The sequence below is a fragment of the Triticum dicoccoides genome, chromosome 6A (genome assembly GCF_002162155.2).
Source record: "Triticum dicoccoides isolate Atlit2015 ecotype Zavitan chromosome 6A, WEW_v2.0, whole genome shotgun sequence".
Lineage (NCBI taxonomy): Eukaryota > Viridiplantae > Streptophyta > Magnoliopsida > Poales > Poaceae > Triticum > Triticum dicoccoides.
The window spans coordinates 624,028,707-624,042,786 of NC_041390.1; the positions used below are offsets into that span (position 1 = coordinate 624,028,707).

At 43.6% G+C, this 14,080-nt stretch overlaps 2 protein-coding genes across 4 annotated transcripts in view; one reads left to right on the forward strand and one right to left on the reverse strand.

Moving 5' to 3' along the window:
- The first annotated feature begins 3,358 nt into the window (after positions 1-3,358).
- On the forward strand, positions 3,359-9,762 carry LOC119318624 (phosphatidylinositol 4-phosphate 5-kinase 9-like). 3 transcript variants are annotated; one of them, XM_037593202.1, is made up of 9 exons: positions 3,359-3,570; positions 4,847-6,124; positions 6,482-6,649; positions 6,857-7,022; positions 7,133-7,243; positions 7,344-7,531; positions 7,994-8,151; positions 8,733-8,898; positions 9,004-9,762. In XM_037593202.1, the coding sequence occupies exons 2-9, from the start codon at positions 4,905-4,907 to the stop codon at positions 9,269-9,271; spliced, it is 2,445 nt and encodes an 814-aa protein (XP_037449099.1). In that variant the 5' UTR covers positions 3,359-3,570; positions 4,847-4,904; the 3' UTR covers positions 9,272-9,762. The 3 variants fall into 3 exon arrangements, with proteins under 3 accessions (XP_037449099.1, XP_037449100.1, XP_037449101.1); XM_037593203.1 differs by having other exon boundaries at positions 3,359-3,565; XM_037593204.1 differs by lacking the exon at positions 3,359-3,570 and adding an exon at positions 4,412-4,761.
- An 802-nt stretch (positions 9,763-10,564) lies between these two features.
- LOC119318626 (NAC domain-containing protein 78-like) overlaps positions 10,565-14,080 on the reverse strand; it is a 4,577-nt gene continuing 1,061 nt past the window's right edge. The window contains exons 2-5 of the mRNA XM_037593205.1: positions 12,771-13,001; positions 11,652-12,389; positions 11,451-11,526; positions 10,565-11,338 (exon numbers count right to left, since the gene is read on the reverse strand). Coding sequence (XP_037449102.1) covers positions 10,923-11,338; positions 11,451-11,526; positions 11,652-12,389; positions 12,771-13,001 — 1,461 coding nt within the window. The 3' untranslated portion in view covers positions 10,565-10,922. The remainder of the gene's footprint in view (positions 11,339-11,450; positions 11,527-11,651; positions 12,390-12,770; positions 13,002-14,080) is intronic.

Sequence of the window (14,080 nt, forward strand, 5' to 3'; positions counted from 1 at the left end):
TTTCACTCATGATGGGGTGTGGCAAGTTCACCCAATAGGATGCATCGAACGGGATAAACAAAGTGAGATATGCATAGTATATTAGAAACAGGCTAGTTTCCAAACAACAGGATGTGTGTACCTGGTCATAGATGCATGTATCTTCACACAAAGGAAAATTGTTTGGGGTGGAGGTGGAAGGGTACTATCATAGATTGTCTCGTATTAGTTTTTAGGCCGCGATATGATTTGCTGTTGTAGCTAGGTTACCAAATTTTTGGCAATGCCAATGCTCTTTTTCCAATTTTAGTCCATTTTTCTTACCAACATTGGTTAATCATGGGCAGCCAAAACATGAACCAAAAAATAGCTAGCCAAAGATTTAAAGCTTTATAGTCAGAACTTTATAAGCTTGGCTCTCTCTATGTTGAAAACAACAGCCTGTAAGGTTCGAGGGAGTATAGGAAAACACCAACACCTACCCATGATTCCAAAAGGTGCAAAAGAGAAATCTTGTATGGTGTGAGCGCTTCGGAATATGTTCACCAGCTACGTGTCATGTATGCTGCAAAATGCCCACGAAAAGGACAAAGCATGACCAATCAAAGCAGATCCAAAGAGTATTATCTCTTCCATTCTTTTTCTCCGAAAGTGCAAAAGATAGTGACTTTTCTGTATAAAAACTAAAATAAAATCTTCTTCTTTTCTAAGTCCTGCCATATGTAACTTTAGATAGATATATATTTTGTGTGTGGGGCAACCTGACCCGTAAAGTATATGAGATCGATGCCTTTTGATTACTCGTATTTAATTAATCCAGGTGTTGTCACCACTCCAATATGAGCAACAAATCAAGGCGTCAATTAACTCAGCAATCGATGTGCAGAATCGATGCGATGTAATTACAGATTAATGAATGTTTAACCCTGAAAAAAGATCGGTGAACATAATTTATTTTGGTTGATTAGTTCCTTATTCCAAGTATGTACACTTGTTTCGGTTTTGTTGCATGTGTACGCTTGCATATGTATTCATTTTCTCTTGCTCAATCATTTGGTAAAATAGATGTATTTTAAGTAACCATGAACTGCCACAAGTTGGTCTAATCTGTTAGGTAGCTAACCAGCAACTAATTGCAAATTTCTTGTTGGTAGCTAACCAGGCTCGCCGTTTGGTGTTTACCATCCAACTGTCATCTGTGCTTCCTAGCTGGTGTTAATTGTATGCCATTGTGCATAGTGCGCACATCTGCAAAAGAAATTGTTTGCACAAATTTAAACTTGGCGTGTAGCACACAAGTGGCAGGATGGCCAACTGAGAAATTAACCATTGATTGCAATGTCGCTGTCGCAATGGACCAGTAAGCATATAACTACTTATTCTAATTTAATAAAATTTAGAAGTCTATCATTGCATGGATCTGTGGTTGCTAAATTCATTTTTAGAAGAAAAAACTCACTGCTATCTAGACTAATGAATTAGGCAGAAAGTTTTGTCTGTTTCCGGTTTATCGTTTAATCTACCGTTTCGCAAAAAGCATATATGTACGCACTCCTGCCAGCAAGTTATCTTCGGAGATGATGTATGTTGATGTCTACCGTGTATGTATTCAAAGGTAACAAAACTGGTCTTTGGGATGCCGGCAGTATCATATCTTACAAGTTCATATCATCTGATTTGTTTTTCATTGCCAAAGCATACATAATTTAACCGCCTATCAACAACACAACAACCTATGAGGAGGTTTATTATTGAGACGGACGAGCAACCCATCCAAATAGTTCCATTCCAATCTCCAATGAGATAACGGTGGCGGTGGTGATAACAACGATGACGATGGCGATTAATATAATCAACAGACGGTAATTTACATGCCATGAAATATGAGCCACATCCTTTTCTTCTCCGCCATTACCCTGCGTTACCAAATATAGCAAACTTTGCTTCCTTAATCTTGCTCATTTGTTAATGTTAAGGGCGTGACTAGATCTCAGTCAATTGAGATTTAACCAAGTTTCAATTGAGTGACAGAACATACAACAAAAACTAAATAAAATTTTACACAACTCTCCATGTAAGCTCTCATGAATAGGAACATACAACAAAAACTAAATAAAATTTTACACAACTCTCCATGTAAGCTCTCATGAATAGAGCATCGACTGAGATTCTTGGCTAAGTCTCAGTCAACTAAGATTTAGCAATCTCGTAATGATAATAATATGTCTTGATTAAGCCTGAGTTTGTGGCATACCATGTTTGGCTTTACCGCGACTCCTAGCCAAACATTTCTTCATTTGACGTTGCACAAAAACTCTACATGGCTCCGCGTTAAGACAAGGGGAGCACAATTAAAGATCACCGTCGAGGAACACAAAAACGAATATATACATGCATGCATGAGATCCATATCGATCCATCAATCCTGCCGACTAATTTGTTGGATCATATGTTAAGGACGCATGTAGTGTCAATAGTTAACTTGGTCCTAAGCCTGATCTAACGGGTTAACGAAGCCACTGTTGGGCAGTGATATGATGTCGACACATGCTTGCTCATGCGTCCATTCCGACCACTTGCATGTGGGTAGTGGCGGGGGAATGAGCTGTAGACATCTTTTTCTGTTGAAGGGGATAGTTTGACTCATGATGAGTGGATGCAAGTTGACCTGCCGAATGCCAATAGGATATACAGTGTGCCTCGAATGGGATAAACAACAAATGCCGAGACAATGGAATAACGAAATGAAATTTACAATACTACCACTCATAAGTTTTGGTTACTACTCCCTCTGTCCGAAAATACTTGTCATCAAAATGAATAAAAAAAATTGATGACGAGTATTTTCGAACGGAAGGAGTATAATAATTGCAACTGGAAAATTCTTCCGAGGAGGGTTACATGGTCCCATTCGTGACAGTTTAGTTGCACTGTTTGTGAAAGAAATTTATGACCATCTTTGTAGAGGACGCGGCTCGTTTGATCGTACGGCCTACACACTGACGTGTGGGCCTGGACCCACCCGTTAGCGGCCCAACGGCAGGGGATCTTCCCTCGGATCCTAGTTTAGTGGGGTGGGCGGTGTGTGGGTGGTAAAAAATAGTAGCCGCCCCCTGCTGCCGCCGGATGGATCCTGGCTGGATCATCGGCCAAAGCCAAAGCCAAAGCGTAAGTAAATCTGCCACAGTGCGCTACTAGTACGTATTATTATTGAATATAAATCAAGTCCCAGTCCCATCATGGACTAGTAGTTAATCATGCAGGCGGGCAGGCAGCTCAGGTCAGTCGTCAGTGTATGTAGTTAATTATTAATCCTAAAAGATCCAGCAACAGCGGCGGGCGAGGGAGGACTAGTAGTACTAGTACAAGGGCAGCAGTTCTTTAGCCGCATTTCACACTCACGTCCTCATTCCCTCTCCGCTGGATCGATCAGCCCAGCGGCCCCCTCCTCCTCAGGCTCACGCGTCGGCGTCGTCTTCCTCCGCGCTCGGAATCCCCACCCCCGGCTGGTGCCCTGAATCCCCCGGCCGCAGCCCCTGTCCTGCAACGCGGCCTGCAACCGCCCGCTGATCCCCGCTACGCTACGGTACGGTACGGCAACCCCCTTCCACCTCCCCGCTCGCTTACGCCTCGATCCGCCTTCGCCTCCTCCGCACCGTGGACTCATGCGAAACGCGCAACGGAACGGGGGCTCGTCGTGCCGGCCGGGTTCCTTCATCCAATCCCCTCCCATCCCCTCCCCTCCTGCTCCTTCATCCGCGACCACGGCAAGCAAGCCAATCGTCTGTTGATTTGGTGCGGGTATCGATTGATCCCCGTGACGGACGGATTCGGTTGGATTGCTGGCACTTGCTCTGTTTTATTTAGTTTTATTTAAAAACTACTAGTGGTGTGGTGTGGGGTTTGCTCGTGGATGACCACTGGTAATACGCTTTCTCGGATAATGTTTCCTCGCGGATATCAACAAATATTGGTTGGTCCGGTGTGATAGATCGGTGGTGGGCCTCCATCACTTGGCTCCATGTCTATTTCAGCTCTTTGTTTCCGTCCATGGGGGATTTGTTTCTGGATGAGCACTAATAATAGGCTTTAATGTTTTCCATTCAGACATAAATGATACCGTATGCATGATCCAATGATGGATTGCTGGATGGGTGGCTGGCCCTACGCTCCTCCATCACTTGGCCTCCCCTGTTTCTAGTCTAGCTATTTGTTTCTGGATATATTAATTGAACACTGATACACTTCGATGTTTTGGGACCTTTTTGGTACGGATATACTATGATCCAATGATAGATAGATAGATAGATAGATAGATAGATAGATAGATAGATAGATAGATTGGTGGGTGGTGGACCTTTGATCCTCCATTCAGTTGAAATCCCCTCTGCTTTCTTTCTACCTAGCTTTTTGTTTTCGTCTTCTGCACGGATTTATTTATCCGTGCTCTGAATTTGATTCATTCCCTCGCTACATCATCAGTCCGGCTTCTTAGCTTGATCTTCAACCATGGCAAATCGCGCGCAGCAAGGGCCGACTGCCACTCCTGTGTACATAGTGCAGCTTTTGCTCATGTTTTTTATGCTGGATTGTGCGTTGCAGCCCTATCTCTTGGTTTGACTTCCGCCCGATTATGTGGTTGACCGAATTGGGTATGTTTCAGTTAGGCATTCAGGGGACAGTGCGTGTCTTTCAGAATTCAGACATGTGTGTTGTGCTCTTGTACAGATTCTGCTGAGGGTTTTCACTTTTCAGTGCCCGCTTTACCGTTGCAGCCTCCATGTACACTCAATCTTACTGTTCGTCGTTTCACTGGACCAGATGTTAAGTATTACTCACTGATGTATCTTGTCTAACTTCTGTGCAGATTGTGGTCTGAATCTATCTTCTCCCTTTCTGTGGGCGAGTCCTGCTCTGGGGTATGCATGACACCCCCGGTGGCCCTTCGGAACGAGCTACAGGGGGTCTCCAGTTCAGCAAGGGCTGATCTGTTCCGAGGCGCCAGCTGCAACATCGAGAGTGAGGTGCTGGCAACTTTGGCGAATGGCCAGGACCCACATGCTTCAGGAACAAACACCGGCTTCAGAGTCAGACACATTAGGCTCCCCAGCGGGGATACCTACTCCGGTACATTGTTGGGAAGCACGCCGGAGGGTTCAGGGCGGTATACCTGGTCAGATGGTACTATTTATGATGGCGAGTGGAGGACGGGGATGAGGCATGGGCAAGGAAAGACGCTGTGGCCTTCCGGGGCCAGCTATGAGGGCGAGTATGCCGGTGGATACATATATGGTGAAGGCACGTACACTGGACAGGATAACATCGTCTACAAGGGACGGTGGAAGCTGAACCGTAAGCATGGTCTCGGATGCCAGACGTATCCTAATGGAGACATGTTCCAAGGTTCTTGGATTCAGGGAGAAATACAAGGTCACGGAAAGTACACATGGGAAAATGGGAACACGTACACCGGCAATATGAAAAATGGCAAGATGTCCGGAAAGGGAACATTTACTTGGAAAAACGGTGATTCGTACGAAGGCAACTGGTTAGATGGCATGATGCACGGGTATGGTATCTATACATGGAGTGATTGTGGGTACTATGTCGGAACCTGGACCAGGGGATTGAAGGATGGGAAAGGTACATTATATCCTAGTGGTTGCAGAGTGCCTGCTGGTGATGAGCTGTATATAAAAAACCTAAGGAACAGAGGTGTGCTGCCTGACCCTAGAAGGCAGAATCATGGTTCACGCATACTTCACTCTTCGTCAGTTGACATGGGAAATATGAAGGTTGGCATAAATCGGGACTCTGCCTCGTCTAGAAGGAACTCAAGTGATTCAAGAAATGTGTCCTTGGAAAGAAGGTGGAGTCTTGAGGTAGCTATTGAGAAATTCATCGGAAATGAAAATAGTGAAACCTCTGAAAACATTGATGATTCTGAGTTGCCTATACTTGAAAGGGAATACATGCAAGGTGTTCTAATCAGCGAGGTAGTACTTGACAGGAGTTTTTCGGGCTCATCCAAGAAGGCAAAGCGCCGGCAGAAGAAGACGGTGAGAGAGACTAAAAAACCCGGAGAGGCAATAATTAAGGGTCATAGAAGCTATGATCTAATGCTAAGCTTGCAGCTTGGAATCAGGTAATGCCTCCAGTGCTGCTCCTCTCATTGAATGTATGATTTGAAGCGTTGATAAATAGCTCGCTTTTCATGTACTGCCTGGTAAATGAGTCTAGTCATCTACCTTGTAATTGCATTTATAGTGCGATTCTAGCAAAAGTTTGACAACAAATTATTATTTCTCTGCTGAAAAGTAACAGTGGAAGACTTCGCTGTGCTAGCTGGTGGTCCTTACCAGATCTCTAGTCCAGCAGCTTTTATTGCCTCTTAGGAACTGATGGAACATGTGCATTTTAAATTGATAACAGAGCATGATGTTGAAACATCTGGCATTCACATGTATATGTTCTGTAATGTTCATTTTGCTATTGTGTTTAGGTACACAGTTGGAAAGATAACACCCATTCAAAAACGTGAAGTTCGTGCTTCAGATTTTGGTCCAAGAGCAAGTTTCTGGATGAACTTCCCAAAGGAAGGATCACGACTTACTCCCTCGCATCCTGCAGAGGATTTTAAATGGAAGGACTATTGTCCCATGGTTTTCAGGTTCGTCATACTGATTGACCTTTCATGCCTGTATGTATGTCTGAGTGAGATGCTGATTCATGTAGTCTTTTGAATTTTTGTTTACTTACCTAACATAATTTTGTTATTTGGACTTATAAATCACGTCGTGAAGTTATTTCTGCTCATTATTTTTCTAATTCGTAATCTTCTTCCTGCTGCATTCATCAACTATAATCATTTATGTAGAAACTTGAGAGAGATGTTCAAGATTGATGCTGCCGATTATATGATCTCCATATGTGGAAATTCTGCACTTAGGGAGCTATCTTCTCCTGGAAAGAGTGGAAGTGTATTCTTCCTATCACAAGATGATCGGTTCATGATTAAGACTCTCCGGAAATCTGAAGTGCAGGTACCTTTTTCTATCTGGACCTCTCATTATATAAGCTTGTTCAGTGATTTACTGATTTATATATCATGCAGTGCTAGTGTGATTTGAATGTTTGATGACTGATTCTGCAGGTTCTTTTACGAATGCTTCCAAACTATTATAATCATGTCCATACTTACGAGAACACACTCATAACTAAGTTTTTTGGCCTGCACAGGGTAAAACCTTCTAGTGGTCAAAAGGTAATAATCATCAACTAATGCACACCTCTTTTGAGGTTTTTCTTGTTCACATTCCTATTTATGGAGTAACAATCCTTGTTTATTGTTTGCAACTTTGCAGTTCCGTTTTGTTGTAATGGGAAATATGTTCTGCACAGAATTAAGGATTCACCGGAGATTTGATTTGAAAGGTTCATCCTTAGGCCGTTCTACTGACAAAATTGAAATCGATGAGAACACAACTCTGAAGGATTTGGATCTGAACTATTCCTTTTATCTGGAACCTTCTTGGCGAGAGGCTCTACTTAAGTGAGTGTGGTTACTCTGAAAATCGTCTTTTCTTACTAAGATATGGTTTTGTGGCATAACTGCATTGTATTTGGTGATGTGTTTCCCGTTGCGTTGTTGTTCAGCTAGTATATAATAAATGTAGATGTTGAAATTAAGTGTACTGTTACTTGCTGAAATATGTCATCACCTTGTTAGCAAAGATAGAGATGATAAATATAAAAAATATTATGAAGAGATTTCTCTTAAATATGCAGTTAACGTCCAGTACAGTGTGTGTTGTAGTCATTTTTCAGATTTCTGTGCAGAATTTTTGCCTAAAAGTAATTTTGCATCAATTGACCAAGAAATGTGCAATGTTTCTGCTCTCATTTTGTATCATAGCATTATTGTGTTTGCTTTTCTCCCTGAGAGCACTTATGTAGTATGATCAAGTTTCACCTTATTATAGTGTTTCACGCGTTGTCGTTCTTCTTCTTTCAGGCAGATAAAGACCGATAGCGAATTTCTGAAGTCACAACGGATAATGGATTACAGTCTACTGCTTGGTGTCCATTACAGAGCTCCTCAGCATCTACGAACACGTGCTTCATATCGTCGAACCATGACAGCAGAGAGATTGACAGTTCTTTCAGAGGAAGGTAAAACACACCTTTACCTGCCGGTTAATGGGTTCTATCAACATGTTACTACTTCTATGGGATATATGTTATTTTTTTCAGTTCCAGTGATCTTCTTTGCGGGTATAATAAACATTGCAGCTATTCATAGTACTAACCCATTTGCTTTAGAGTAGATCCGCCAGTGGGTGTCATAGTGTCACTACCGGATCATAGCATGTTTTGTGCCCATTCGTCGTGTCACTGGGTTTTTCAGCAGGCCGTCACTGGTGTTCTGGATGAGAGTGCTTTCATTGAGCTGTGCATGTGGTTCATGATCCTAACCGCCCATAAAAAAATAACCCAACAGACCCGTGCACGAACTTTGTACCCGTTGTCCGAGGATAGATCTCGTTGAGTCAGGTTGCTGTCAGTTGTGTCTTCCAAGGGATACATGCTGAGACGCACAAATTAATTTGATACTTGCTCCTTCATGTGATATGCCATGTTCTTTTTCTTTTTTCTGTTGTATATTTACCGCCTGCAGTTGTATGTTCAATTCTTGTTAATGATATGACCGGGAGAACATATTTTCATCGTCCACAATGATCTTTCTTGTACAGATGCCCAGGAGGATGATGCTTTTAACTACCCAGAAGGATTGGTTCTGGTTCAAAGAGCAAACGACGAGAACAGCGTGGTCGTTGGGCCTCATATAAGGGGAAGCCGATTGCGGTCGTCGGCTGCTGGATTTGGGGAAGTGGATCTCCTGCTTCCTGGCACAGCTAGGTGAGGGTCATTTCTATCACTACTCCTGTAACAGATATGGCTCTGAACCAATACACACAGAGTGGGAGCTTTTGGTGACTGGGCATCTCCCTTTTTTTTTGGCAGGGTTCAGATCCAGCTGGGCGTGAACATGCCCGCGAGGGCGGAGCAGATCCCCAAGGAGGACGACAGCAAGTCGTTCTACGAGGTGTACGACGTGGTGCTCTACCTGGGCATCATCGACATCCTGCAGGAGTACAACATCACCAAGAAGATCGAGCACGCCGTCAAGTCGATGCAGTACGACTCGGTGTCCATCTCCGCGGTCGACCCCGAGTTCTACTCGGAGCGCTTCCTCAAGTTCATCCAGACCGTCTTCCCCGAGAACTCGTAGCGCCTCGGCCAACCATCACTCCGGCGAACGCTCCAACCCCAGGCATGGCATGATCTTCCACCACTGGCGGGCCTGTGTACAGAACGAGGAATGAGGGCATCCGCAGAGAGTCTTCTGGAGGGCTGGATTATTTCAAAGCATAAGCACAAACCATGTCTTCATTCTGGGAATAAAGGTGGCATGGCTGGGTTATGGAGCATGGACGATCCACCGACGTCCCGCTGTGGAAGCGAAGAGGAGCATCTGACTTTCTGCCCGAATATATGTGCCCGTCGAGATCAGGAGCGATGTGCTGGGCATCTGGAAGAATAGATCCTTGGTCTACTTTTGTTGTTCGTTTCTTTGAAAGCAGCTTTGCTGCTAGTGTTCACTAGGAACACACCTGTATAAAGAACCACTACCCAAAGATGGAAACTGAATTTCCAACACGATTGCTGCCACTGGAAATGCTCTACCGTTCTTGCAAGAGGATGCACAGGGTTTGGACTCCAGACTGCCTCCCTACATGCTTCCTTGCCACGACGGCAGGAAGAACTTGAGCTGTTGTGTAAGCACCCAAAACTAAATAACAGGGCAAGATATGGAAGCAGATTTGTAGCACCCGGGTGCTCCACACCCCTATATGGACATTAATTTTTTTTTTAAAAAATACCGCTCCACACCCCTATACGAACATTAAATTAAAAAAATACCGGGAAATTAAAAAAATCTGAGATTTTGGGATAGAGAACCTGGGGTCCCGATCTACTTCCACGTGAAATTTCGTTAAAAAATCCATGAAACATGTTGGTGGCAAGAAAAAACAAAAAATTCCAATGTATAGAACAAAACTGTGGATGGATTTTTGTTCGGACAATATTTTCTTCGCCATGTATACATTTCCTAGTATTTTTTCGCAAAATTTCACACAGGAGTAGGTTGAGAACCCACGTTTCATATCCCCAAATGTTAGATTTTTTCCATTTTTCTTGTTTTTTAGATTAATATTCGTATAAGGGTATGTATTTTCCAGCAAGATATGACCTACATCGGCAATCTCTAAAACAGAGCTCCGCCCTGCCATGTCATCGTAGGAGCAATGGACTCAAAGGAAGAGACGAGACGAGAGGAACAACGTTCATGCAAAAACTCCCTATCATTCCCTCTTCCATGGCTTCATGGCAATCAAACAGAACCAAAAAATTGGATGCTTAAATGCAAAAACTGTTATCCAGAAACATCGGCAATCTTCCGTTGCTGTAAATGCAGACAACACTGATAAATAGCCGGCCGCATCCAGCATTGGTGCCAAGAGACGGAAAATCAACACGCCAAACAACCAAGAGATACCATGTTTATAATCAATGTTACATCTTTCGGGTTTCCAAACACTCTGAGCAGCGACCAAATAAACAGAATAAATTACAGGTCCTAGGATGAAGCACAAAGGTCCCAGCACCGAGCGCGTGCAAAGCGACCGGGCTTTCTCCAGTTCAAGAGCTTATTGCTTTACTATACCTTTCACCAAGTCAGGATCGTATGACATGACAAACTAAGTGCGTAAAAGTAAAACTGTCTTCCGAGTCATTTGCTCCCACGCCGTCGTCGAGGGGGCGCCATGTATAGTTCCGCTAAACCAAAATAAGAACGGCCCCAAGGGCGGGCTCTTAACTTACCTGCTGTAGATGCAGGACCCTACTTTGAAACTCAACATGAGGATCATGGCCGAGACAAAGAAGAGGTATAGGCCGCCGCGCAGCACCATCGGGACGGTGTTCACCCGTGTAGCAGCTGGCTCGTCGTCGAAAGTAATGGACTTCGTTGACACGTTGTTCTCCACGGTGAAAGAAAGGAGCAGGTTGAAGACTCCGTTCTTCTGCAGGGGCCAGCTGCCCTCGTTGCCGGTGAAACTGTGGTCGCCGAGCTGGACGATGCCCGCCGTGACACGAATCTGACTAGGCCCGCTGAGCGCAGCGATGGATTTTCCTGTGGTTGGCGGGAATTCAGAAGCCATTGCAGGTGGGGCTGGGTATGAACCCAGCATGTTTGTGAAGTATCTTTTGCCAGCATTGTCATCCATTGGCACATCTGGAGCAACAAAATACACAGAATTTTATAAATGGTGAGGTCGTCCAGTGTGTATACACCGATTGCCTAAGAAGAATCTGGAAGCACAGATCTGAATATCTTAAAACTGTACCTGGAACCATGGTGTCTGGATAAAGGTTCTCACGGGAACCAGACGAAGACGCGCCATATTGAGCCTTTGCTTCATCCTGCAGAGAAGTAGCACCATAGGTGAACACGGAAGTTCCGGTGAACACCAGCAACTAATTATTAGCCTAGACTTTTTGTTTAGGAATATAAAGTAAGAGAAACTTGTTACTGTTGTGAAGCATACCTTTTGGTCAAAGTTCGATGCTGCTGGAAGTTGAGAATTAGATCCGTCAACTGGGCCCAAAAGATCTAAACTGAAATCGTTGTCTGAGGCATTTAAGAGAGCCATGATATCATCATCCTCAAAGAGAGAAATGTCATCCACATTTACATAATCATCCTTTCCATTTTCCCATTTGTGATCGCTTGATGCCTCATAAAACGGCGCGTTGTCATCCATTTGCTGTGGAAATGGCAGACCATTGGTTGGCAAATACAAGTTCTGCTCATCTGAAGGACAAGCTTGCTGCAGTCCTGAATACAAGTTCTGCTCATCTGAAGGACAAGCTTGCTGCTGTCCTGAATACGCATTGGTACCATTTCCTGTGTCGGAGAACTCCTCGGCACTAAGAGCCCGATAGGCATGGTTTCGATTACCATAAGTTCTCATTGGATAATATGCCTGATCACCATTTGATGGGTCACTAAACATGATAGGGCCAGCCTGACGTACATATCCATCATCTTGATTTGGGCATCCAGACAAATCCGCAAGACTGAAATGATCATCAAGGGGACTCTGCTCTTCAGGTTCACCTGTATTGTCAGCACTGACATCTGACACAGGCTCCTGCAAAATCTCGTCCAGAGGAACATCACCGTCAGCATAGCTGACCATGCCAGTCCCATTAAAATCTTGAGCTTGGGGAGGAGCGATTGCTTGGAGAGGAGCAATTTCTTGTGGGATGAGCACTTCTAGGGTCTGAATGATGGAAAACAGTAACAAAGTAAATATTGGTGTGTTCAAACACAATCAATAGAAAATGGTTCACAGAGCACTGGATAGTTGGTAACAGGAACAATTTCCACACAATAGGCGGAATGGTACCTATGCACAGGAAAATGTCAATAATGAAAAAGAAAAGAATTTGTATGATATATGTAACCTAATTAGTTTTCAGTGCTCAACTTGAGTGAAGACTGGGTTCAGCAGCCAACTAAAGAGGCATACATGTAATATAGTTAATTAGCTAAACTATTATCGTTCGGTCGTAAACAGATACGGTAGCATGTGAACTGGGCTCTAGTTTCCGATTCTAGCTAACTAATATCTCACAGAAGGATAACAAAGACATGATCTTACTTGCACACGCTCATTAATTCCAGAAAATATGTGCTCATCTTCCACATTTGATTCCGCACTAGCAGTATCTGTGATCGCAAGCATTTCAGTGGATGTACCACTGGTAGGTGTATTCTCAATTGCATCATCCTCATTTTCCCATTCCTCCTCCATGTATGGTGCACCATACTGTGCTCCATTCTGAGGCCCAGATCCAACCTTCTGGAAGATTCTACACACCACATGCATATCCTGCGCACCCAGAAGGGGAATAAACATCATAACATCAGAGGAATTCTGCATTTTAACCGCACACAAAATGGGAAAGCTCCCAGAAACATGTGACAATAGCATGCGCACAATAATGCGTGCTACAAAGTTATTGTTCAAGAACCAAAGAGAAGGACAAACATTGTCTCAGATCAATGTTGTCAAGTACAAGGAATATGTGCAGTGAGTTAAAGTAGATTAAAGAAAACTAATCAATATCATCATGACATAACATTAAACAAGAGAAGCAATTAACTGCGTGCAAAGCATGTTCCGAGCCATCTAACCATGTAAAAACAAATTTGTCATCTGCAAAGATCATCTCCTTCATTATGATACTACTGATGCTACGGAAGTGGAACAAGAAAACTGACGCAAAAGACCTCCTCTACACTTCCATGCAACAAGGAATGCCCTTGCTTACATAGCCACAGATAAGCTGATACACTACCCCCTTGTATCCAAAGAGATGATGATTTAGTGAGGGGTCTTCACCTAAGATTGAGATTTCAGGAAATACCACTTTGATTTGGAGTGATATTTGCTGAATTCCCCTCCCATGGTGAGGCTCCACTCCATGCAAGATAGAGCTAGATAGTGAATCATCATCAAACTAAAACCCACTCTGGCAATTATACAGGATCCATCCTCTGAAAAACACAATCTTCTGGTTAAGAATTACTACTAAGATTGTAGAGCTAGGCAGTTGACAATCAAAGCATAGCCAACTCTGGTAAGCATATCAGGTCCATCCTCATCGCTAATATTAGCACCGAGACTAGCCGCACGGCACAAACACAAGCTTCTGGTCAAGAATTACCAAGATTGTTGAGATAGACAGTTCATCCTCATCGCTACTAACACCTAGACTATCAAATTCAGTGTGGATTCACATTGCAGGCTACAGCAAACTTAACACGGCATCCCCTGCTTTCTCAGGGGATGATTATTTAGGAAACGATTGCTAAATCTGTAAACTTTAGATTGTCAACTAACCACCCACGACCCACTCTAGCAAGTAAATCAACCAGGTTCATCCTCAGACAGGGCTGCATGACAAC